The sequence below is a fragment of the Lineus longissimus genome, chromosome 4, assembly GCF_910592395.1.
Source record: "Lineus longissimus chromosome 4, tnLinLong1.2, whole genome shotgun sequence".
Lineage (NCBI taxonomy): Eukaryota > Metazoa > Nemertea > Pilidiophora > Heteronemertea > Lineidae > Lineus > Lineus longissimus.
The window spans coordinates 15,888,371-15,914,568 of NC_088311.1; the positions used below are offsets into that span (position 1 = coordinate 15,888,371).

At 44.1% G+C, this 26,198-nt stretch overlaps 1 protein-coding gene across 12 annotated transcripts in view; it reads right to left on the reverse strand.

The window, feature by feature from the left end:
- Positions 1–26,198, reverse strand: part of LOC135486098 (SCY1-like protein 2) — a 333,434-nt gene that overhangs the window by 232,136 nt on the left and 75,100 nt on the right. For all 12 annotated transcript variants that reach the window (XR_010446666.1, XM_064768609.1, XM_064768617.1 and 9 more), the window contains exons 5-7: positions 21,754–21,798; positions 18,412–18,552; positions 17,334–17,549 (exon numbers count right to left, since the gene is read on the reverse strand). Coding sequence is in view for 11 of the 12 variants with exons in the window: in XM_064768609.1 (XP_064624679.1) it covers positions 17,334–17,549; positions 18,412–18,552; positions 21,754–21,798 (402 nt within the window). In the remaining variant the exon portion in view is untranslated. The remainder of the gene's footprint in view (positions 1–17,333; positions 17,550–18,411; positions 18,553–21,753; positions 21,799–26,198) is intronic.

The following is a 26,198-nucleotide window of genomic DNA, read 5'->3' on the forward strand; positions in this document are numbered from 1 at the left end:
TATCTGGTTATAAACTTCATCCATGTCTAATCTTATCCATTGTGACAAAACCAGTGAACTTCAATATACTCTTCCCCTTCCATATTTCAAACCACTGATGAAATCAATGCCCTTCAGACCCATTGTAGCAATAGAAAAAAATGCCTAATCAGAGATTGACTCTGTATTAAAAGCGGATTTTCCACGAGCAACATACACAAATCATTATCAAAGCGATCTTGGAATAACCATCATCAAGTCATACGTGAGTTTCTGAGTGGAAGCCTATTGGTGGCCCTACTGTCAATATATTCATCCTTAGAGTAACTGGTCCGGGCCAGACTTATGAAAAGGAAATAAGTGGGAACATTTTACCCGAGGGAAAAAGGAAATAGTGGGCTAAATCGCGAGCCGTGGGAAATCTGCTCTCAAGCTTGAGTTATCAAACGCTCTTTGTGGAATTGCACGTCCCCGCTGCAAGTTTGTTATATTTCTTAATAAATACACAACAAGAGGCCCACGGGCCTGGCACTCAGCTGAATGTAGAGATGCTCAGTTTTCTTTCTTGGGGCAGTTAATATAAATATTCCGTCACCAAACTGAGCTAAAAATAGTTTCCAGGATGGCCGCGCGCCAAATTTCAAAAAAATTAGGAGCTTTCCCAGTCCATCTGATTATTCATATAACTTCATATAATGAGTGCAATTACAAGTTGAAGGTTTTTACCGAGAGTAAATCCTACTAGTTCGGATATTCCTTCGACAGTCACAACCCAGTATACAACCAGTAACTGCAGCCTGGACCTTTACATCAAATCCGTTGAAGTTCAGCTTGAGACAAACCATCACATACAAGGTCACAACCTAGGACAACTACAAAATGCAGTGTGGACTTTTGTATCAATTCCTTTGACTAGCATATACCCATGGAGCGGGCAAAGTTGAAATGTAATATACATTAGTTAAATGGGCACGATGATTGAGCTACATTAAATTTCTAACGTTACTGAAGTTTTATTAAAGGTTAAACACGAAATTAACTGCATTTAGGGACTTATTGCTGCTATCTACATGCAACCCCCAATAGATTGATTGGAGTACGCTATTTTGCACAATGCATTGAGACCAGTGACAGCAGGTCCTGTTCCAAATAAGGCCCTCACATATTAGGCATATCACCTACCCACTCCTGTACCCAATGCCACTGTCGGACCAAAGCCAGGCGCATGGAGAGATGCAGAACGCAATTCAAACTGACAACATCAGTCAGTAAAGAATAAAACAAAGAGCAAGCGCTGACCACTGTACATATTTTGTCCATCCTGGCATAACTGTTTATTGATACCCTGACTGCATGTTCCGGTAGGCCACTCTGCAGAATTTGCCTTATCACTCAGGTCAGTGTTTTTCTCGAATAGAACTAAAATAGAACAGGCTAATCATTAATCTCCCTGCTAATACCCTGCACCATGGACCAGGTTGTATAGCACTACATACGTGCTGGAAGCTACTACTGATGTGGCAGGGAGAATATGCGTGAAGTTTGTGTATGCTGTTGAGAATGAGCGGAGCTCTCCAGTCGACGTGCTCTCTGAAAAGTTGTTATTTATTCTAAAACCACGAAGATATTCGACGTATGACACCCTCAGTGACACTCTTACGTATGATCCAGACCTACGAAGCCAAAGGTTGCAAGAATTCGACGCATTTCCAAGGCCCAATTTTGAAACAAAAATTACCTCCTAAATAGCGGCAACAACGCGCATTATAGTATAGATGTGCAGGACCTTTACATCAATTACTTTGAAGTGTAGGTTGGTTTCGACAGACTAGTCCAGTGAACATGGTCCAGCCTCAGCCGGGACAGCCATGCAGTAATTGCCGTCTTGACCTTTACATCAGGGACAACCAACCAGTTTCAAAGTGCAAGGCAAAGGCCACATCCAAGGGGTATTTTTTTTCTTAACCCGCATTGATAGCGAGTAAAAACAGATATGATAATGTTTTTGTAAACCAACTACCACATACTGTTTTATTTTTCTAATCAATTTTGAGTTAAATATTACAGTGAAAAAGAATGAAAAACTAGAATCGACTGCTTCTTCTGATGACTGCACGGGTGAGCACTGATTTTGGATGGGAGGTGCAAGGTGTTCATTTTGTTCTATGAGTACGAGTGCAGCTCAGCTCTCTTGGACATCTGTGATGTGGTCACCGAAAAAGTTGAAATGCAGCTGTCGTCGATCATCCCTGTAAAACATGATGAGAAAACATTTTAATTTTGCTTGCCAAGTTATATAATACAAGACCAACAACAACTGATTAGGCACCAATGATTATTTATCAAAGTAAAGGTTGGAACTATAAGGAAGTGCTGATGATCACAGAAGTTCATTGATATGATTGAGAATATCATAAAAGTAATAATGTCTTTATTTCTTAAAATGATGAAAAGGGCAGGGGCCATAGTGCTATGTATAGTACATAACTCAAATCAAAGTCGGTATGACATGTGATGTATCCTTGCTTGGAGTACCTATCATAAAACATATTATTGAAAACAAGTCACTAATAAACAAGATATTGCACTTTTTACCTTTTCAGTTTTGGCTCCCTGGTGGAAGAGTTGAGAATCATATTGAACCGAAATTTGGTGTCAGAGGTCATCTGACCTAGATTGTCATCAGTTGTTAGCTTGAGCGGTTAAGAAACAAGCTATTGTTACACTCAAACTGCAAATTTTTGCCAATTGACCTCAGTGGCCTTGAAAAGTAGGTCAAATCAAAAATCCGTAGGGCATGGGATATCCTTGCTTGAGTACTTATGACAAAAATAAAATCGAAACAAAGTCACTAATAAGCAAGATATTGCACTTTTTACCTTTTTTGGTTGAGAATCAGATCAGACGGCAATTGGGTGTTGGAGGTTACATGGCAATGGCGTAGGGAGTCTTATGTACCAAATTTCAAGTTCGTAGCTTTAGCGGTTAAGAAACGTGAGTCACTTATAAGAGAGATATCACACTTTTCAGGTTTCCGCTTTTGACCCCTGGTGGCCAAGTCACGAATCAAATCGGACCAAAGTTCAGTGTTAGAGGTCACCTGACCTTGGGTCCTTTGTACAAAGTTTCAAAATTTCCATTTCCTGTGGAAATGTCATTTTATTAGTTCATACCTACCCAGGTCAGACTTTTGCATGTGTACTCCATTCGGACACACCCGAGGAAGAAATAATCTATTTATAATAGAAATCTCTTAGCTAGTTCGCTTAGCTACACCTAGGCGGCGCCCCTATACAGCCTCTGCCTCGTGTGAGCCGCCATCACTTAGTACTTATTACCTGAGCGCACCGAGTAAGTCCCGTTGCTGTGGGGACAGGCAGGGCGGGTAGTCTGACCTGGGTAGGTATGAACTAATAAAATGACATTTCCACAGGAAATGGAAATTTTATGTCGTTCATACTCTACCCAGGTCAGACTTTTGCATCGAATACCAACAACCAAAGGAATGAGGGTAAACGTAGTGAAGTGAACTGTCTCCAAGCTGCGCATCAGAACCCAACGGGTGAGATCAGGGGACCCAGAAAAAGAATGCTTGGGGGAGATCCGAGCTAGAGGTCAACAGGCCCTTTGACAGCAAAGGGAAGCATAACTGTGAAAACCCATCCCCTCCTAGACGGGGACAAAACCACCTCAACACGGTATAAGCTCAGCACATATCGTCAAGAGACACAATGTGGAAAATTTTTTTTTTTTTCTTTTTTTTACAAGAAGGAGAGCACGCCCAAGAATAACATGGAGCGGCCTCACTGACTAACTCTCAAAAGTCCTAGGCGGCTGAACCCTAGGACAGCTGGACGGGGCGAATACGCAGGCCCGAAGACCCGGCGACAGTCTATAGCACAACCCCCCCGCTTAAAAAGGAGGGAGGACAAGACAGCCAGCAGGAGAGAAAATCGACGAGTGGTCTAGGCAGGGAAACACCTAGACCACGTGCTGAGCGGCGACAATTGGACCAAGAGACAGCATACCGTCTGTTAACCTGGAACAATCGCACATATAATACTGGGAGAATGTAGAGTGAGAACTCCACGTAGCCGCATCTAAAACCTCGTTCAGCGCCACTCCCTTATACTCAGCTCACGAAGTAGAAATGGCCCGAATCTCGTAGGCCGTAATGGCGCCTAGGCGACGAAGCTCTAGAGAAACGAGTGTCATAGAATAAGCCATCCGGATGGTGGCCACTAACCATCTGGCGACCGTGGCTGCAGCTATCTCCCTAGTAAACCCCTCTCTATAAGACAAAAAGAGGGGCTTCCTGCCCAGGCGAACAGCAGGCTCCTTAGTCTTATTAGAATAGAACTTCAATACCCGAACAGGACAGAGAGTTCTGTCCGGGAGGTCTCTAGAGACCGTAGCGGACAACGAGGGGATAAAAACCGGGCGCCTGGAGGTGTGCGGCGCCTGGTTTTTAGCCAGAAAGTCTGGGACAAATTCTAGGACCGCGCCCCTCTCAGTGAAACCCAATTTATCAAAGGCTAAAGCATGGAGCTCAGACCGCCGCTGTGCCGTGGCCAAAGCCACCAGGAAAACGGTCTTAAAGGTCAGATGTTTAAAATCTGCCTGATGCATGGGTTCAAATCGAAATTTCATGAGAGCCCTTAAGACCACCGAGAGGTCCCACTTGGGGGAGAGCTGAATGGAGCGAGGACGCTCCAAAGACATATTGCGAAGCAATGATGAAACAGCGTCATCCCAAGATGGTTTCCACGATTCAGTCAGCTTTAAGGTGACCGAAACGGCGGAGCGATAACCTTTCACTCCCTGAACCGAAAACTTCCGGACCGAGAATAGAAAATTCAAGAAGTCGAGGAAGTTGGGAAGAAAGGGAGCAACCGGAGAAACTCCGTGCTCCCGACACCAATCTCGAAAGACAGCCCACTTGCTATCGTATGAATCAAGGGTAGACTGTCTCTGAGGTTGGGCGACTTTACGGATAACGTCTTCCGAAAAGCCTCTCTCTCGGAGGAAATACCCGACAGCCTCCAGGCGTGAAGCCTGTAAAAAGAAGGGTCTTGATGATAGACCCGGCCGATCGGGTGATAAAGCAGACGGTCCCACGCCGGCAGGAGAAAAGAGAAACCCTGTGACCCCTCAGATGAGACGTGAAGGCCCTCACGGCCAGGATGACAGCCTGCATCTCAAGGATATTGATCGAGAGACGCGCATTCTCCTCTGACCACGTGCCCTTGGTGGTCAGGTCCCCTTCGTTCAAATGGGCGCCCCAACCATAAAGGGAGGAGTCCGTGAACAGGGACATCTGGGGCGACGGAGGGCTGAGCTGCACTCCGCGGAGGAGCTCCGTCTCCGAACCCCAGAATCTCAACACCTCCCCCAGGAGAGACCCCGGGATAAATATCCGCTGGTCGAGGGAGTCCGTGAACGGACGCCAACTCGACAGCAGGAGGAGCTGGAGTGGGCGCATATACAGGCGGCCGAAAGGAACCTGGTCCGCTGCCGAATTGAGCAGCCCCAGCAGCGACAGAAACTGTCGGGCTGTGGCGCTGTCCTGACGGCAAAAAATCCCGACCAAGGACCGAATCTTGGAATTCGGTCCGGAGGGGGGGGACATCAGGCCCTCTCGTGTGCGAAATCGCACCCCCACGAAGACATAATCCTGAGCTGTGTCCAGCTCGGATTTGTCCCAATTTAACAACTACCCTGCCTGTCCGGTTGTGACGAGCAGAAACTTTGCCTGCTTTCCCAGACGGCGATGAGCCTGGTGCCGTAGCAGCCAGTCGTCGAGATAGCAATGGAGCTTTAAGCCCATGGCGTGAAAAGGCGCGGCAAACGCCTTGACGACTGTTGTGAAAATCAGCGGAGCAGAAGCCAGGCCGAAAGGAAGGGCCTGAAACTGATAAACCTTTCCTTCGAAGAAAAAACGAAGGAAGGGCTGAAACTCTGGATGGACCGGGACGTGTAAATACGCGTCCTGAAGGTCCAGAGAGATAGCCCAATCGTTGGGCTGCACCGCGACCGCTACTGACCTGGTTGTCTCCATCTTGAAGCTGGGGACCCGGAGGAACCGATTCAAGGTGGACAGGTCGATGACCAGCCTCCACTTCCCCGATTTCTTGGGGACCAAGAAGACGTGGCTGTAAAAGCCCGGGGAGGAATGGTTGTCCACCAGCCTCACTGCCTGCTTCTTGAGAAGAGACAGGACCTCCGATCGAAGGGCAAGCGCCCTGACGGCGTCTACTGGCGGGGACACCGGGGTGGGAGTCATAGGGGGGGGACGGGAAAAGTCCAATCGGACACCGTGTCGGAGCATATCCGGCACGGGGGAGTCTTTTTGACACCACCGGTCCCAAAAGTCTGCGAACTGTCGCAGTCTGCCACCCACGACGCCAACTGTGGGGGCGCCACCTGGAGGTGCAGGAGGAAGGACTAAAGAGTCACTTGCGCTTGCCCCCGCGACCCTTCTCTTGGAAGGGACGCTTGGGCTGCCCGCCGCCCCCGCCCCTGCCTGAGGAGCGGTGGCGCTTATTGGAGCAGCGAGAGGGAGCCGCAGCTTCTGCCTGCCCTTGGGGACGAAAGGAGGAGGAGCCACGCGAGGATGAGGGCCCACGAGGAGCCAACAAACCTCGGGGGCTTCGAGACCCCACCTGTTGTCACCTGCCCGCGGTCTGTGAATAGGAACGCGGACGGGGGGGCGGCCTGGGGAGTCGAGACTGACTCCATCAGACGATCAGACTCTGCCTGAGCACCCATGGTGTCAGGCAGGGAGTCATGGAACAAGAAAGGGCCGCTCAATGGAGCGGTCCTTAATGCCCCCCGCAGAAACTGGGACCTGACCGTGCTCAACCCCCCAATGAGCAGGTCACGGCGTTTTTATAGCACGCCGTTAGCAGCCTGCTGAGCAGTCAGATCGCTGGCATGCTGCAGGGACTGCTGGAGGGACATCGCGAGAATACGCTGTTCCTCCGAGGCATCTGCGGCTAAAGACCTGGTAACGGCACACAGAGTCAGGTCGGCGTAAGATAACACCGCCTGGGTCTCCTTAGCAGGGCCTCGTCATTCTTCGCATCCTTTAAGACCGAAGAAGAGAGGACTTTAGGGGGTACCAAACCCGAAAGTTGGATGTCGTAGTGAAACCGGGTCGGTTCCCGACGGTGAGACCCGATAATAATCGGGTCTCTAGGACAGGCTTGGAGGGGAAGCGGTCGTGAATCGCTTCCCAGCCTGAGTCCAGGCACCCGGCCCTGTAGACGGGAGCGTCGAGACCAGGGCGCGCTGGTGACCCCCGCAAGAAGGCACTGTATCCCTGAGAGCTGTATCCAGCCATGTGGAGGCTCTAATCAGGGCCGGAGACGCGGGCAATTCTTGGAAAGCCCGATCAGGGACCGCATCCGACTCCTGCTCGGAGGCGTCGCCGAACAAGTCGAACGGCATCTTACCGAGGGCGGGGTTGACCGTCGGGAGAGGACATGTGTCTTGCGGCACAAATTGCCGAACAAGAGCGCGCAAGTCGCGCATACCTGCGACAATGGCGGAGTCCTCAACCCCAGAGGGGGGGGCAGCCTGAGAGGCTGAAAAAGACTGTGAGTCGCTAAACTCACAGTCCATTGGCTGATGACTCAAATCAAAAGCCACCGGCCTCTCGGCCGGGCGAGCCGAGGACCTGTCATGGAGGTTGGAAGCCTCCATGCGGCCCGTCAGGCTCCTAAGCAACTGCCGTTGCTCCTCCGTGAGAGAGGAAGCAAGAGGCAGAGGCTCAGAGCTCAAATCGGACTCCTGTGGGGCAGACACGGGAGGGGGGAGGGGGCATGCCTGATCAGCAGCCACACCCGTCAACCCCGACATACCCGACAGAGCAGGGTGGGGTCGGACCGGGGAAATAGACGGTCTGACAGCACTCATAAGGGGGGGGGGGGGGCACCAGGGCCCCTCGCCCGTGAATAGTGGTCGATCAACGACCCCCTGCCCACACCAGGCAGGACACCTCCGGGTGCGGTGAAAGGCGGCAAAGACGGGAAAGTGAAAACCGGTCTTGCCCCGCCAGGGGGCGTCCGAAGAGACGACCGAATCACAGAGTGAGGGTCGGACGGACGAGCCCGCCCCAAAGCGAAGGGGTGGCGGATCCCCGGAGTGGCCGTGGACTCAACCGTGGCGCAGAGCCAGCTGCCGCCGGCAAGGGCAGCGGCCGCAACGCCGTCGCAAACCCCGGAGGGGGACGGGGGAGCACACCTGAAATAACAGGCGGCTCACCGGGGGCGACGCTGCTCACCAACCCATGACAGGTGGGGGTGTCGGCGGGGGGATCGGGACGTAAAACGTCCAGAGTCCCACCTGGAGCCCTGGGGAGTGTCCCTGAATCAGGGTCACCAACACTCAAACCCAAGGCCTCCCCAGGGGGCACCCTCCCAAAAGAGGGGTGCCCGGCCTGTGGGGAGGGGTCGGGAGGGGTCGAAACCCCCCCAGAGCCCCGTGGATCTCGCCGCTTAGCGGGGGTCCGTGAGGAGGGCGAGGGAGAGAGAGTCAAAGACCCCCTTCCCTTTGAAGGCCGTGCCCCCCCTCTCACCTTCTTCATCTTCTTGCCGGCAGTGCCAGGAGAAGAGGAAGGCGGAAGGCTCCGGCCCAATGGGGGCGGAACTACCCGCGCCCCGACACGGGGAAGAACCGGGCCGGGGACTATGAATCCCCGATACACACATAAACAGACCTCGAAAACCCGCTCTGAAGGGCAGGAGGTCCAGAACAAAGGGTGGAACACCCAAAGAAGTAAGAAAGGACGGCAATAACGATGTCATTACGTCGACTTTCTAACAGAAAAACCACAAAAGTATAAAACGAACGGTCACGTGACCAACAGCCCGCGAAAATGGAGAAAAAATTTCTTGGGAGACGGCAGAAAAGCAAGCTCCAAAAGCCGAAATTGAGGGAGGATAGTAAAAGAACGATCTCACCCGTCTCCTAGAGTCAATAAGCGTCCCGAAGGTGTCCCGGGTGTCCTTCTCGAGCGTAGAATCGACCAAAATTTGGCGAAAACAACGTAGGAAAAACTTGGTACAATGTGATACAGTGTGCCGAGGAATAAGTACTGAGTGATGGCGTTTCACACGAGGCAGAGGCTGTATAGGGGTGCCGCCTAGGTGTAGCTAAGCGAACTAGCTAAGAGATTTCTATTGTAAATAGATTATTTCTTCCTCGGGTGTGTCCGAATGGAGTACACATGCAAAAGTCTGACCTGGGTAGAGTATGAACGACATAAAATCATAGCTCTAGCGGTTAAGAAATGTGCCACTGTTTTTGAAACAGGATACAGACAACCAAGACGAGGAACGATGGACACAGTGGTATTGTTTAGACTCCCCTACGGTGAGCCAAAGGATTTGCATAAAATTACCCAATACATAGCATCTGGGTGATTTTGAGCCATTCACATGTGTTTAAAGTGCACATTCTGACAAAAAGTTCCGGTCTGAATACGTTATCTGACTGAAGGCAATTCACCATTTTTACGGATTCTTGAAACTTTGGTATTGTCAAATGGAATAGATATTGCATAGTTTCTGACAAACTCTGCTAAAATTCATCATTTTATTTTTCTTCAGCTGTACTCGAACCCACCGCAGAGACTCGTTGGGTAGTTTTAAGGGTTGGCTATGGGTACCCCCATTCTGGCTAGAACTTGAAATCCAAAATCAATTAGAACTCCTTCAAAACAAAGTGAATGGCAATTTCAAGGGTGGGAGTCTGTTCTTTGTTTTTAGAGAACTGCCGCCCAGGCTTTAAATCGGTATTCACTTCATTTTGATTGAGTTCTAATTGATTTCGGAATTCAGCTTCTAGCCAAAATGGTGGTATCTATTGCCAACCCTTAACACAACATGACAACTGCATTTTGCACTGACGAATATTCCAAGCGGAAGGACACCGTGACAAGTTTGTCGCTTTCACCTTCTCATCATGGTCAAAGTTTTGTGACACGATTCGCAATGAGAAAAATCTGATAACCTTAAACTAATCACAAGGATCTTATCAAGACATCTCACCTGGTCTGTTCAGTGGATGATCGATCCACACCATTGATTCTATGTGATTTGATTCATTCCACCATTTCTTCACTCCAACCAAAATGGCTGGATGTCTACATGCAGCTTCAGGGGCGCAAAACATAAATGCACAACTGTGACGTTGCTCAGGATTGCCTTGAACCACGCAATTTAAACACGGCTGGCAATGTGCCAACTTATATTTTTGCCCAATACTGCCAACTGGTGACATAAATCGAAACTAATCTATTTTATATAAAACTAGAGAGTTAGTGATTGCTCGCAATCACTGTTGATGGCTCCGCTAAACATTGCAACAGAGCCATGGTGTCTATCAAACGTGGGAAAATAGTATGGCAATGTTACTGTTCTTGACATAAAAGCATGATGGTGAATCTGATGGTGAACAATATTACAACAACTGCAGTTGTTGTAATAATGTTTTAGGTGCAGTTAGAATAGACGTATAAGTGATAAATGGCTTAACAAAAGAATTAGGCCATGACCATGATGAAACCTTTTTGCTAGCACACACGTTTTTTAATGGATAACATGTTCTTACTATTATTATTATTTATTATATGTTCTTACTATGATGTAACTAAAGCCACTGCGGCCATACTGGTCATCGGATGACACCGAGTTTCGAAAGCAACGTTTCCCCAGTATGTACAAATGTACCATAAAAAAATGTAATCAATATGCTCAATCGTTCTCCGTTAAATTAACGGACACCAAAATCAAGATGGCTGCCATGGCGGCCATACTGGTCATCCGATGATGCCGAGTTTCGAAAGCAACGTTCCCGAGTATGTACAAATGTACCATCCAAAAATGTAATCAATCTGCTCAATCGTTCTCCGTTAAATTAACGGACGCCAAAATCAAGATGGCTGCCATGGCGGCCATACTGGTCATCCGATGACGCCGAGTTTCGAAAGCAACGTTCCCCCAGTATGTACAAATGTACCACCAAAAAATGTAATCAATCTGCTCAATCGTTCTCCATTAAATTAACGGACACCAAAATCAAGATGGCTGCCATGGCGGCCATACTGGTCATCCGATGACGCCCAGTTGCGAAAGCAACGTTCCCCTAGTATGTACAAATGTACCATCCAAAAATGTAATCAATCTGCTCAATCGATCTCCGTTTAATTGACGGACACCAAAATCAAGATGGCTGCCATGGTGGCCATACTGGTCATCCGATGACGCCGAGTTTCGTAAGCAACATTCCCCCAGTATGTACAAATGTACCATCCAAAAATGTAATCAATCTGCTCAATCGTTCTCCGTTAAATTGACTGACACCAAAATCAAGATGGCTGCCATGGCGGACATACTGGTCATCCGATGACACCGAGTTTCGAAAGCAACGTTCCCCCAGTATGTACAAATTTACCATCCAAAAATGTAATCAATCTGCTCAATTGTTCTCCGTTTAATTGACGGACACCAAAATCAAGATGGCTGCCATGGCGGCCATACTGGTCATCCGATGATGCCGAGTTTCGAAAGCAACGTTCCCCCAGTATGTACAAATGTACCATCCAAAAATGTAATCAATCTGCTCAATCGTTCTCCGTTAAATTGACGGACACCAAAATCAAGATGGCTGCCATGGCGGACATACTGGTCATCCGATGACGCCGAGTTTCGAAAGCAACGTTCCCCCAGTATGTACAAATGTACCATCCAAAAATGTAATCAATCGGCTCAATCGTTCTCCGTTTAATTGACGGACACCAAAATCAAGATAGCTGCCATGGCGGCCATACTGGTCATCCGATGACGCCGAGTTTCGAAAGCAATGTTCCCCCAGTATGTACAAATGTACCATCCAAAAATGTAATCAATCTGCTCAATCGTTCTCCGTTAAATTGACAGACACCAAAATCAAGATGGCTGCCATCACGGACATACTGGTCATCCGATGACGCCGAGTTTCGAAAGCAACGTTCCCCCAGTATGTACAAATGTACCATCCAAAAATGTAATCAATCTGCTCAATCTTTCTCCGTTTAATTGACGGACACCAAAATCAAGATGGCTGCCATGGCGGACATACTGGTCATCCGATGACACCGAGTTTCGAAAGCAACGTTCCCCCAGTATGTACAAATGTACCATCCAAAAATGTAATCAATCTGCTCAATCGTTCTCCGTTAAATTGACTGACACCAAAATCAAGATGGCTGCCATGGCGGACATACTAGTCATCCGATGACGCCGAGTTTCGAAAGCAACGTTCCCCCAGTATGTACAAATGTACCATCCAATGAAACGGCCAGGGGCCATTGTGCTCACCGTATACATCTTTTAGTAGACAGGACCATGCTTAGTTTAGAGGTGAATATGGTGAACACAATCAGGCATGAAGACTTTTTTTAGATGTGTATTGATGTCAAGTAATAAGACAGGGCAGTATATATAAGTTTATGATCGAACCAATAATTGTCTATGACATCAACAAGATCAATATCCTGTTATTGCTAAGAGTCCCCGCAATAAAAAATTCATTGAAAAAAAGTCATTAAAAATATTTTTGGCCGTCCCTGACCGGGGTTTGAACTCACGACCTTTGGATTGCCACAACACGAAAAACACAAAACATGCAATTTCGGCCATATCTGTGTCTGCGTTGTGACCTCTGTGACCTTGACAAGTAGGTCAAATTTAAAACCCATATGATATATGGTGTATCCTTGCTATGAGTACCTACCACAAAAGTTTTATCGAAAACAAGTCATCAATAAGCGAGATATCACACTTTTTAGATATCCACATTCGACCCCCTGGTGGCCAAATTGAGAATCAGATCGGACCGATATTCAGCACAAGAGGTTATCTGATATAGGGGGTTATATGTACTAAGTTTCAAGTTCATAGCTGTGGCGGTTGAGAAACGTGCCATAGTTACACTGAAACAGCCAATTTATGCCATTTGACCTCTGCAACCTTGAAAAGTAGGTCAAATTAAAAACCCGTACGATATATGATGTATCCTTGCTATGAGTACCCACCATGAAAGTTTTATTGAAAACAAGTTATTGATAAGCGAATTATCACACTTTTTAGGTATCCACATTCGGCCCCCTGGTGGCCAAGTTGAGAATCAGATCAGACCGAAATTCAGCACCAGAGGTTATCTGGTATAGGGGGTTATATGTACTAAGTTTCAAGTTCATAGCTGTGGAGGTTGAAAAACGTGCCATAGTTACACTGAAACAGCCAATTTACGCCATTTGACCTCTGTGACCTTGAAAAGTAGGTCAAATTAAAAACCCGTATGATATATGATGTATCTTTGCTATGAGTACCTACCACAAAAATTTCATTCCAAACAAGTCATTAATAAGCGAGATATCACACTTTTTAGATATCTACATTCGGCCCCCTGGTGGCCAAATCAAGAATCAGATCGGACTGAAATTTAGTGTCACAGGTCATCTGACCAAGGGAGTCCTGTGTACAAAGTTACAAGTTCATAGGCTTAGCGGTTAAGAAACGTGCCACTGTTTTTGAAACAGGATACGACGACGACGGACGACGGACGACGACGACAGACGACGACGGACGCAAACACTGCGGTATTGTATAGACTCCCCTACGGTGAGCCAAAAATGTAATCAATCTGCTCAATCGTTCTCCGTTTAATTGACGGACACCAAAATCAAGATAGCTGCCATGGCTGCCATACTGGTCATCCGATGACGCCGAGTTTCGAAAGCAACGTTCCCCCAGTATGTACAAATGTACCATCCAAAAATGTAATCAATCTGCTCAATCGTTGTCCGTTAAATTAACGGACACCAAAATCAAGATGGCTGCCATGGCGGCCATACTGGTCATCCGATGACGCCGAGTTGCGAAAGCAACGTTCCCCCAGTATGTACAAATCCCCCAGTATGTAATCAATCTGCTCAATCGTTCTCCGTTAAATTAACGGACACCAAAATCAATCTGCTCAATCGTTCTCTGTTAAATTAACGGACACCAAAATCAAGATGGCTGCCATGGCAGCCATACTGGTCATCCAAAAATGTAATCAATCTCCTCAATCGCTCTCCGTTAAATTAACGGACACCAAAAGTTTGGTCGGGACGGCCCGACGGACAGACGGACCGACAGACAGACGGCGAACGCCTCGACAATACCCCTCTAGCCTTTATGGGCTGAGGGGTAAAAACTAATATGCAAACAGAATCATGCCGATTCACTGCACATACTCATACTGTGGGAATAGCATTCCGCGAAGATGACGTCACTGCAGCTGCTGCCCTCTATTTCCCCAACGCTGAATTACAGGCAATGTCGGACAAACATGCGGTTTCGTAATGGCTTCAGGCTTTCTAACTAGGGCAGTTAGATTCAATCTGGCACATGTCCGAGTGTTGGAAATACTACATAATTGTTCTGAATATTTCTCTCTCTGACTCTATGGTATCATTCATGCTAAAAACAATGCAGGGTCAAAGATAATTGACTTTGAAATAAGCTCAAATGCGTAGAAATAAGTGTCGATGTCCGACTGTCACGTGACTAAAACGTCATCAATATCTTATGCAAATGACCTTGTGAGCTGTAAATAGCAACTTCGCGGGATGCTATTCTCCACTTCAAAATACATCGCGAACAGAGCCTGCACTTCCGATATCGTTCTCACAGAATTATGACCAAATTTTCAAGAACTAATTTCTGAAAGTATTCCCTTAAGACCTTATGACTACCCACTGAAAGGAACTAGTGATAATATCGCCTACTTGACTACTTTTTAGCAGAAAATTGGTTACTTACCGTGTTGCAAATCAATCTTCCATCTTTAGACTGGTCACAGTGGGTAGGCCTATGCTGAAATATAGCCTGGTTCCTTGGCCAATTCAATGCCAGAATACAACTGCGCAACTATACGTCATAACCCGGGCTTTTGAATCGTCAAAAAATCAGTCAAATGTGCCTGTAGCGCCAACTTGCATTAAAAACTAAACTAATTCCATTACAGGTCAAAATGAAAAATTATTTAAAAATATTCGGCCAGATTTGAAAACAATATTTCCTCTGTGGACCGAGTATAAAGGAAAGAAGTTCCCGATGACCTCATTCGCCGAATGTAGGTCGGATCGCGCTGATTTTTGGTTTCTGAGTTCCCCTTGGGCTACTTCTAATTTAGCAGCATCAACAAAGTACCTAGGTCTTACAATTACAAAATGCCCAAAATTGACATGGAAGGATGGCAGGAAGGAAGGATGGCAGGAAAGACGGACACCATTCCCTTAGTAATATGACAAGCTTCGCTGACTTTGTCAGCTGAGCTAAAAAGCAAGATATTGCACTTTCTACCTTTTTAGTTTTGGGCCCCTGGTGGCCTAGTCAAGAATAAAATCAAACTGAATTTCAGTGTCAGAGGTTATCTGACATAGGGGATCATGTGTACCAAGTTTTGAGTTCACAGATTAAGTGGATAATTAGGCCAAACTGTGACCTCGAAAACGAAGTCAAATCGAAAACCTGTAGGATATGTGATGTATCCTTGCTTGGAATACCTACCACAAAAATATCATTGAAAACAAGTCATTAATAAGCAAGATATTGCACTTTTTACCTTTTGTAGTTTTTGTCCCCTGGTGGCCAAGTTGAGGATCAGATTGGACTGAAATTCATGGTCAAAAGTTACAAGACGTAGAGAGTCACATGTACCCAATTTCAAAGAAACGTACCATGCACTCGAACGGCCAATTTATGCCATTTGACCTCTGTGACCTTGAAAATAAGGTCAAATCAAAAACCTGTAGGATATGTGATTGCTAGGAGAACCTATACCATAAAAATGTTATCGAAAAACAGGTCCCTTATATAGGGCGGGTCACAATTATCAGCATTTTCACAAGTAGTCAAATAATACACTTTTTGATACTCTCCCCCTTGAGAATGTACAAAATAAAATGGTGATTTTATTCAAGAATAAAGTGAACAAGCTACATACAAACAAGTTAGTTGTTGTTTTTAATGAATGGCTGGGTCAGATGAAATTTTGCCACTGATACACTAACATATATAGCCCTTCTGACAAATGTCATGATCCTATTCGTTATGTTACCAGTGATAAACGTGTGGATATTTAGAAAATGACTATATTCATTATTTGGCTATCGGCTGAATTTTTACAAAGGAACGCAAAATAATCATGCCACTGAATAGCTTGAGTGGCCATTGTGTTCGCTAGGCAAACAAACCTCGGTTTGAGGTATAATGCATATGGAGAGATAATAGGATAGGACCTGACATGGTATTGGGGAATGAGGTTTATGAGTGGCATTCAATTCACAGCCCCGTGTTTCGGTACAAATTAGTTAAGCTCGCGCCAAAATTAAATCGACATTTTTGTGTTTCTCTAAAAAGCGTATACAGCCCATTGACCCTCCCCCTCCTCTTGAACATGTTGATGATTCCCACTTCTGGCCCCCTGGTTGCCTAGTGAAGAATTAGCTCAGACCAAAATTCAGTGTCGGAGGTCACCTGATCTGGGGGTCCTGTGTACGAAGTTTCAAATTCATAGCTCTAGGGGTTAAGAAATGTGCCACTGTTTTTGAAACAGGATACAGATGATGACGGACACAGCAGTATTGTATTGACTCCCCTACGTCAAGCCAAAAAGTTATAGCTAAAACCATCTGCTATTTGTGCCTGTGCTGCCGCTGGATTTCTTCGGATTTATATCCCTAGATTGGACCACCCTGATTGGTTAACCCTTAAGTGGTTAGGCGTCGACAAAAGTCACCATCCTACCTTTGGTCAGACGTTGACAAAAGTTGATGCGTCACCCCTTCCAAATTCAGATCGATATTATCATCTCTATATAGATGGCACCAGTTCAGTTGTTCAATTTGCAGTGAAGCCCATGTGAGACACCTGTGACCCTTTGATGTGGGTCACATGATAACTGAGAACTGAGAACTGTATCGTTTTCATTCAAGCAACAGTCGTTGTTTCCTATTAATGTGCACGTCAAGTCAAAGCAATAAACATGGTTGATTTTGCGATAGTAGAATGTTAGCAGTTGATGAGGGAACCAAACCATGCAACACTATTCGCTTGAATTGGGGGCGAGGTTGACTGAATCCAGGCATTGCAATCCAATAATGCCCTGTGAGTCTAGTGTCCAGTGCAAAAATCTAAAATCTGAGTCCAGCTTTTATCAACTACCACTTAGACAAGTGACGAAGTAGACAGAGCACATCATGAAATGAAAGACTGACAAGGAAATAAAGAGTACATTAAAATGAGATTTAACTAGCCTACCTGTTCAACCTTCTTTGCATATTGCGTTGTATTCTTATTAGAGTCGAGTAGTGACTTGCCACCGTTATATATGGCACATATCACCAAGCCCAAAGAGAACATATCACATAAGAATGTACAATTCTTCTCCAATTGAAGCTCAGGTGCGATGTAGTCGAGGTCAGGCTGGGCCATCTTAGGTGACTTGTTAGTCCATGGAGTACATTGGAATGAGTCCTAGGGAATAAAAAGTTTATCTTAAGCATGACAATGCAAGAGAAACATAATGGCTCAGATGAACTAAACATATCAATAACACTTTTGAAAGATGCATCCTCAATTATCCAGATCTCCTGTTGCATTTGGCAACAAATATCGCAGTGGTGCCGAGATGTGTTTGTAATACCTATTTTAAGGTGTCGGTCATGTCTGACTGAGGCAGCACATGTCTAGATTGGTTTTGCCCTAAGACAGTCCAGTTCTGTAATGCAATTTTAATAGAATGAGTAGGTCGAAAGTTGCAATGGTTCGAGGTAGTCGTAAATCATAACAAATGTTTTTATTGTTACTGTTAGGGGCTCTGGAGCATAAATTACTTACTGCTTGGATTTCTTTGAGCTTTTTTTTATTAATCTAAGCATCGTAGATTGGTAGAGAGAAAAATACGTCAATTTGCACTACCTCAATCTACACAAATACATATAAAAGCTTTACTTCGTTACCATGGTTCCTAAAATGAGTAAATTCTATTTGGTCACAAAGCAATGATCGCTAGAGGCTAACCTTAATAGTAATCCAACCAAAAGTTTGTGCTACAGAGTCCCAAACAATGTGGACAAAATACTTTGCATCATTTTTATCTTGAATGTGATTGGGCATTTTTTTTCTGTGGCAGACTCTAGAAGGAAACTCAAGTGAATGTCGAGAGTGGAAATGAGCAGAACAACTAGTGAATGTTGACCCATGGGTAAAGATGTACAGTTGAGAATATCTAGGAACTCAATGGGATAATTTATCACTGATACAACACATAGTGCCAAGTTTAACATGCAGAAATTTGACAGAACTTCTGCATCCTTAACATCAACATTGGTCCTACCTTTCCATCAGCTGTTTTCTCAGCAAAACCAAGTCCTGATAACTTCCAAGCACCCTTTCTAGTGATTATTATGGACTGTGGGTTGATGTTACTGTGTAGGAGCTGCTCACCCCCATGTAGGTATGTGAGTGCTTCAGTTATCTGAAGAAAATCATCACATATGAAAGTTGACAGTTTTATTCTACATGCAACTTTCAGCAAAAATTATCCTTTACTGTCACAGGAACTTTAGCATGTTGAACAGAAGGTAGATACAGCCTTCGAATATGCTGCTGAACTTTGGTGAACCAGCCTCTCTAAAATATGCTGATTCAACTATATGTCAAAAAACAACAATGCAGGGGAAATCAGTGTTATGCTGTACCATCAATACATGAAGTATGACTTTTGACCGCTTTTGAACATCAATCATGATTTTACAGTGGATGCATAATGGGGAGCATTACAAATTTAATTTACTAACTCTTTCAGCCCGTAACTCGTTTCTCATTGTTTGATTCAAAAACCGAGGCAAATTTCTGAAAATCAGAACTACATTGATTGAAAAGATGATCAATGCATTGTCATATGTTGCTTGCATCACCACAAGGTCACACACCAGTAATAAAGTTTTCAGCCATTTCCAGTTTAATCGGTATTATCTACTGTAAGCTGCACGTAAGCTTGCAGGCTGAAAGAGTTATTATTATCACATCATAAATGAAATTCTGGATTTGAATCAAATTGCTATAGGCGACATCAAGTAGTCATGAATACTTGGCGTGCCCTCTCACTTTACTGTAGGCTTGTTACTTTTGTAAGGGCGGGGGGGGTGGGGGGGGGGGTGACGTGAAGGGAATGGCAAAACTGAGCACATACATTTTGTTATGGTCACCTGTTTTATCATCTTTGCGGTTTTGGGAGCTGAGATTTGGAAAAGGAAGTTAACGAGTGGATTTTAGATCTTAAGTTTTTCACACCATCTTATCGAATCAGCATCAATGAGCATATAAAAACTATAGGCAGGAAACATAATGAAATATCTTAATTTTGGTGTTTTGATTTCATTTCATTTCCTAATCTCCACTCTGGTCTCACATGTGCTCCCGTGGGATCGAACTTTTTGCAGGTATGAATTTTCCACACTTACAGAGCATTGATATATTTCAAACTTAGTTCAGGTGATCAGTATTGAGCATAGAGAATATTGCATGCGACATTTAATGTCATTATTAAAAGTAATTATTTCATAGACACTTTTCTGACCAAGGTACCCCCAGGGTATTTGTAGTCTGTTGGTTCGGGGTATTTGTAGCCCTTATAAATAGCTCAATATATCGTGTCATGAATCATGAAGATGCTAGGTTTCTTTATTCTTACACCTGAATTATATTATTTAATGATAAATTTATCTGATTTAGATACAATAGATACAATGGTTACCCTCTGTGTACCAACAATGATACATTTGAGGGTTCATTGTTCATTCATACACCATTAACTAGACAACAGAATTTCTCATGGTACGTACATTGCATTACCAATAAGTGATGCCAGCTATAATGGGGGTTGATACGTGACCCATCCCTGAAACTAAAGTTTTTAATGGCGCACGACAAGAACGTCAGTCAATTCAGAATATCACAAGCTGGCGTCTGACACAAGGTGTAATGTACAACAGAGGTGACAAATAGAACTTTGTGTTTTTACGCCAGTTTAAAATCAGTCTGATTTGCAACGACATTGTTTAAATTTTTGGTAAGTGATTGCATCGAACACCACTTAATGTGTTAAATAAATACTGTTTGATAACAGCAAAATCACGTCGTCAACCTAGATTGTAATAATACTAAATGTTTTATTACCAATAACGACCAATAAACCTGTGCAAAAAAGTGTTCTGATGCATAAAAAACAAGTACATTTTTTTTGTAATTTGAAATTTCAGTCAAGGGCTTCAATTACCCCGAAGCCACGGACCACAAGTATTATATTGACTCTCAGACATAGGTTTAGATAAAATGCTCTGAATATCATGCAATATTATTGGAAGAGGTGCCTCTATGACTACAAGATGAAGGCCGGCTTTTGTGAATTTACTGGGAAATCTCTTGCGTAACTTAAGTTATAGGTGAAAATGGGCTTCAATAATCCCATCCCATTTTACCTTAACTTTATAGATGATGAATTTCTCCTTTGGTGGCATGTGACTGAAAGGTCACAGGAGGAAGGATTGACCGAGCCTCTCAATGATGTTTCAAAACATTCAAAAGGTGACAGTTAGACCTCAAATATTGTAAATCATTATGATCATACTGTAATTAGGCTGAGAGCACTGCAACTTTCAGGGATGATAGGTTGATGATATGTTGAAGTTGTGCAAGTGAGTTTTGTTTTTTCAATTGTAACTACAAATTTGCTTGATAATTAGCGCCATTGTTTTCAACCTTGTTTTTTTTAAGACTACCATCATGCAATATTCAGGCAAAGTGGATTTGATGACTGGCATCATCTTCCTTTCTTGGCAAAATGAGCTATTTTGTTTAGAGATTATAATATAGCAAAAATTCCACTCGGGCACAGTTTGTAACTGAGTTGGGAACGTTATGCAGTAGCGTCACATTTCCTAGGTGTGTACGCCAGACTACATATGAAAGTGATCTCATGACATTGGCTCTCAAGTTCATTGTGCTTGTTGAGTGGCGATACAGCCGAATTCCCATAAAATTTGCCACTTTTCACAGTGCATGGTACTGGGTGACAGGACGAGGCTGGTCTAGTGTAGGTCTGGGGTGTTTGAAAACAGAAAGTAAACGATCGATGTCATCACCACCTAGATTTTGAGTAAAATAGGTCTGAATGTGAAAATCTTTATTTCACAAAATTTCTACTATTTTTGAAGTGAACTGGTCAACTGATACACCGCCTCCAGCCATGCAAAAATGAGTCATTTTTTTTAATATGTTTCTCAACGTTCTTTGATTTATCTCAGGATATACATGTCCCCTTCAAAAGAAGTCCAAATAACCCACCCACAGCTTAAAAAGATGTTCCCCATAATCAACCTGATGAATATTCAAAACGTGGTATCACCTCTGTAAAGGCTATCAAAGCCGGTAAAAGTCAATATTACAATGCATATCCAGGGGCATACTATAGCAGGGAGCAGCTGCCCCAACAGAGGTCTCTAATGAATGTATAAAAAAACGTAAATACAGCCCTGATATCTACTGCAACAACTGGTACTGTTAACTCCATACATTTTCTTGGCCCTAATTATACATCTCTTAACAGTATAAGTTGGAGTTTTACCCCTCACACAGAAAACTTTTTGGAGTATAAGTGGGGAAAAAAAATATTCACCTGAAGGATTCCATATTTGACTTCCACTTCTAAAAATTCATTGTCCTGGAAAGAAAACAATACAGAAGTGCATTAACTGGCTGGCCTGTGATGGATTCAGGAACACAATCATAACTGTGATGGGTCAAGAATGCAGCTATCCTCTAGTTCCAATTGGGAGGTTACAGTAATTGACAACACCAAATTCTAATCCAGAAGTATTAAGGTAGCAGGAAGGGGTGGGCGTTTGTGGTTTCTGAGTGTGAGGTATAGTGGTGTCTGTTGACTATGATTATAGAGAGACTAGGTATGATGCCAGTCTCTCTTAATCAACAGACTTGTGGTTTCAGTATTAGGTCTTTCATTGTAGAATGAAATGGCCAGGGCCATTGTGCTCACCTCATGTGGAGGAAAGATGGATAAAGATCATGGTATTGTGTAATGTAGTGTTAGGTTTGATGTAGGTCCAAGCAATTACAATTTCCCCAAAATGGCCAATTTACAGTACATTCGACCTCTGTGACCTTGAAAAGTAGGTCAAATCAAAGAAGACCCGGGTGACACATTGAATGGTTGTTAGAATTAGATGTACCTATGATATAAAATTGGTGCCAATCGGGCAAGTAATTACTAAGAATAATGGCATTTTGAAGAATTTAGGATTTGACCCCTTCCCTGGAGGCCAAACGGCAAATCAGATCGCACCAAACTTCAGTACCTGAGATCACCTGACCAAGGGGTACATGTGTACTTAATTTGTGATCAATAGTCATTGCAGTTAAGAAACGTGCCATAGTTACGGCCTGACGGCCAATTTACGGCATTTGACCTCTGTGACCTTGACAAGAAGGTCAAATTAAAAACCTGTGTGACATATACTGTATGGCGGTTAGATGTACCCATGATATCAAATTGGTGGCAATCGGGCAAGAAGTTAAGGAATAATCACATTTTTAAGATTTTTTGATTTTGCCCCCTGGTGGTCAAGTGGTGAATCATATTAGACCAAACTTCGGTCCCTGAGATCACCTGACTAAGGGGTAAATGTGTACCAAATTTGGGATCAATAGTCATTGCAGTTTAGAAACGTGCCATCGTTACATCCTAACGGCCAATTTACACCATTTGACCTCTGTGACCTTGAAAAGTAGGTCAAATCAAAAACCCGTACGATATGTGATGAATCCTTGCTAGGAGTACCTACCATAAAAATTTTAAGAAAATGAGACCACTATTAAACGAGCAATCAAACATTTTAACTTTGGACATTAAATTTGGCCCCCGGGTGGCCAAACTAAGAATTTTTCAAGATGCCCGCCTGGCACCCATATTGGCTATCACATTTGATAAAAAATCAAGGATTTAGTAGATAGTACATAGATATACATCCAGATCAAATTTGGTTGCAATCCTATCATTAGTTTCGGAGTAATAGTACTGTGTTTATTTTTCAAGATGGCTGCCTGGCGGCCATATTTGATGTCCGAACGGCCGAAATTTTAGGGGTGGAATAGAGAATCCCCAGATACATGTCCACACTGGTTTAAAACCTTCTAGCTAAAAAAGATAGGAAACATGCTACTGTTCAGTGAATCAGCAAACTTTGACCTCTGTGACCTTGAAAAGGAGGTCAAATCAAAAACCCGGAGGATATATGATGCACCTTTGCTAGAAGTACCTACCATATTTTTTTCAAAATTTCCCGACTACTATTAAGGGAGATATTGCATATTTTCACTTTTAACGTTTGGCCCCCTGGTGGCCAAACCATGAAACGAATCGGACCGAAACTTGGTCTCCAAGGTGTCATTACATAAGGGTACATGTGTACCAAGTTTCAACTCAATAGCTCTAACAGTTACGAAATGTGCCCTGCTAACGGACGACGGACGACGACGACGATGACGACGGACGACGGACGCCACGGTATGGGATAAGCTCACCTCTGCTAAGAGGTGAGCTAAAAAAAACAAAACAAGAGGCCCAAGGGCCTGGCGCTCAGCTGAGTTAATATCATTAATATCTTCCCGGTGTTTAGTTCATTATGCATGAAAATGGCATGCTCCATGGTATTTGATATCCTTTTGCGTTCACTACGGTACCAATGTTTTTGGTTGACATAATTATGCCACTGTTCATTCCTCAATCCTGACCATATTTCGGGTGAAATCATCGTATGAAACTATTTACCGAAACATGAAGTTTATGCCATGAATGAGGATACTCATTGTCATAGCCTCGTTTACAAGTGCGAAGTATTTTCCCGCGAATATTCAAAACTGCTTGGCTCCTTGCCAGTTAAATAACATGTGACTATACACAAAATAGAAAACTTTGATGGAAATTGTAAATCATTTTTTTATCTATCAGGGGAAACAAGCTGATGATGATCAAATAAATCATTCATGAGAAATCGTTTTGTTGCTGAAGCTTGCATGACGAAGTTAATGCTAAACCTTTTCTTGTGCTCTACTGCCCCACCGTAGTTTTCTATTTAGACCAGCGATGACGTCATTTCTGGTGATTCCCTACGTTGTCCAATGAGCGCTTTTTAAAATGTGCCATTTGGTATTGTACAGTATGCAATGTATTTTTTCAGCGCTGCCAGCGCCAGTTGCCGAAGAGAATGCCGTAGCTCCCTCAATTTCCAATCAATTTTTATGGGAGTGACATTATTGTATTGCTTAGAATGTCTACTTTTTACTCATGAAAGAATCGTAGAACTAAAACATAATAGGCGAACAGAATCATGCCGATTCACTGCACATACTGTGGGAATTCTCTACTTCAAAATACATCGGCGATGTCATCGCGAACAGAGCATGCACTTCCGATATCGTTTTCACAGAAATGTCGGCAAATATTCAAGAACTAATTTCTGAATTTAGTCCCTAAAGACCTTATGACTACCACTGAAACGAACTAGTGATAATATCGCCTACCAGACTACTTTTTAAGCAGAAAATTGGGTACTTGAGTGTCATTGAGCTCCAAGATTATTGCACATAGCGTAAACAACATGCCGCCATTTTGTCTCCGCTTCGGTATTTCGTACGCCGCTTATAATGCACCTTCTCAATTAAAACCAACATAATAAGGCCTTACATCGTTGATTGAATAGGAACACCACACAAAACACAATAAAGTGGGGGTACAATCGATTACGAAGCTGAAGTGAACAGTGATTTATTCCTGGAGCTACTGCTTTTGTTGTGTAGCTGCCATGTTTTGAGAACTGGCAAATAGGAGACTTCATTGATGGCTGACGTCATCGGGCGGGAATTTGAATCGGCAGAAATAATTAAAAGGCAGGTAGCGCCCTCTCCTGTTAAAATTTTGAACTTTTTCTCAATAAAATAGATTTTCAAGAATTTTATCTTAATATTAGAGCATATTTCGACTAATTCTGCTGCTCCTAGGCCGATATAGGCCAGTTTCCTTCATGCACTCTCGCTCGCAGGAAGTAGGTCGAATGGCGACAAATTTTGTTTTGAAAGTAGAGTTTGACCAGAAGTATCCAGAAATCCAAAATTGAAGTCTCTAGGTCTTACGGTTACAAAATGTGCACCATGGGTTTAACGGACGGAAGGATGGATGGATGGATGGATGGATGGATAGATGGACAGACGGACGCCACTGAACAACTTATTTGACAAGCTCGGCTGACTTAGTCAGCCGAGCTAAAAAGAAGCTGTGCTACGTCAACAAACTGGCCAACACAGCACGTCAATGAAAACAACGTGACTACTTTGCGTCACCGTCCCAATACTGTTGCTGCACATATAAAATCTTGTACATGTCAATTTTTTGTTTACTCCTGTCAAAGCACATTTCAGTGCAAAACATAGAGTGTGAAAATTAAAACGTATTTAATACGAGGAAATCGTTGTGTGGTTTGTTCCCGATTTAGGTCTTTCATTGTAGCAATGCGAAAATGTAAGTAATTTTGATAAGGTCCTTTGTTTTGACCAAGTAGCTTCTAGAGTGACTCAACCACTCACTCTCTTGATTACAGCGGCCACCTCAGCGCCACCACGCGGGGCCTAATGGTATTAGGCTAAGTAGCTTCGCGCGATATGCGCCATTCTGGGAAAATTCCATGAGGAAGTATGCTCATTAGCATAATCTATTCTTAGCTCCAGCTCGAGGCAATCTTGTTCAGTCCTCTTCAGGCCAGATACATTGTGGTGGAAAACGTTTAGTACAAAGAACACCTGGCTTGTGCCAGACTAATAAGTGAAGAAGGTCTGGCTGCGCGAGACTACTGTGATAGAAATTACCATTACAGAGACACTGTGACGTAGGCTTATACTTTTTAGCTCACCTCTTAGCAGAGGTGAGCTTATGCCATACCGTGTGACGTCCGTCGTCCGTCGTCGTCGTCGTCCGTCGTCCGTTAGCAGGGCACGTTTCGTAACTGTTAAAGCTATTGAGTTGAAACTTGGTACACATGTACCCTTATGTAA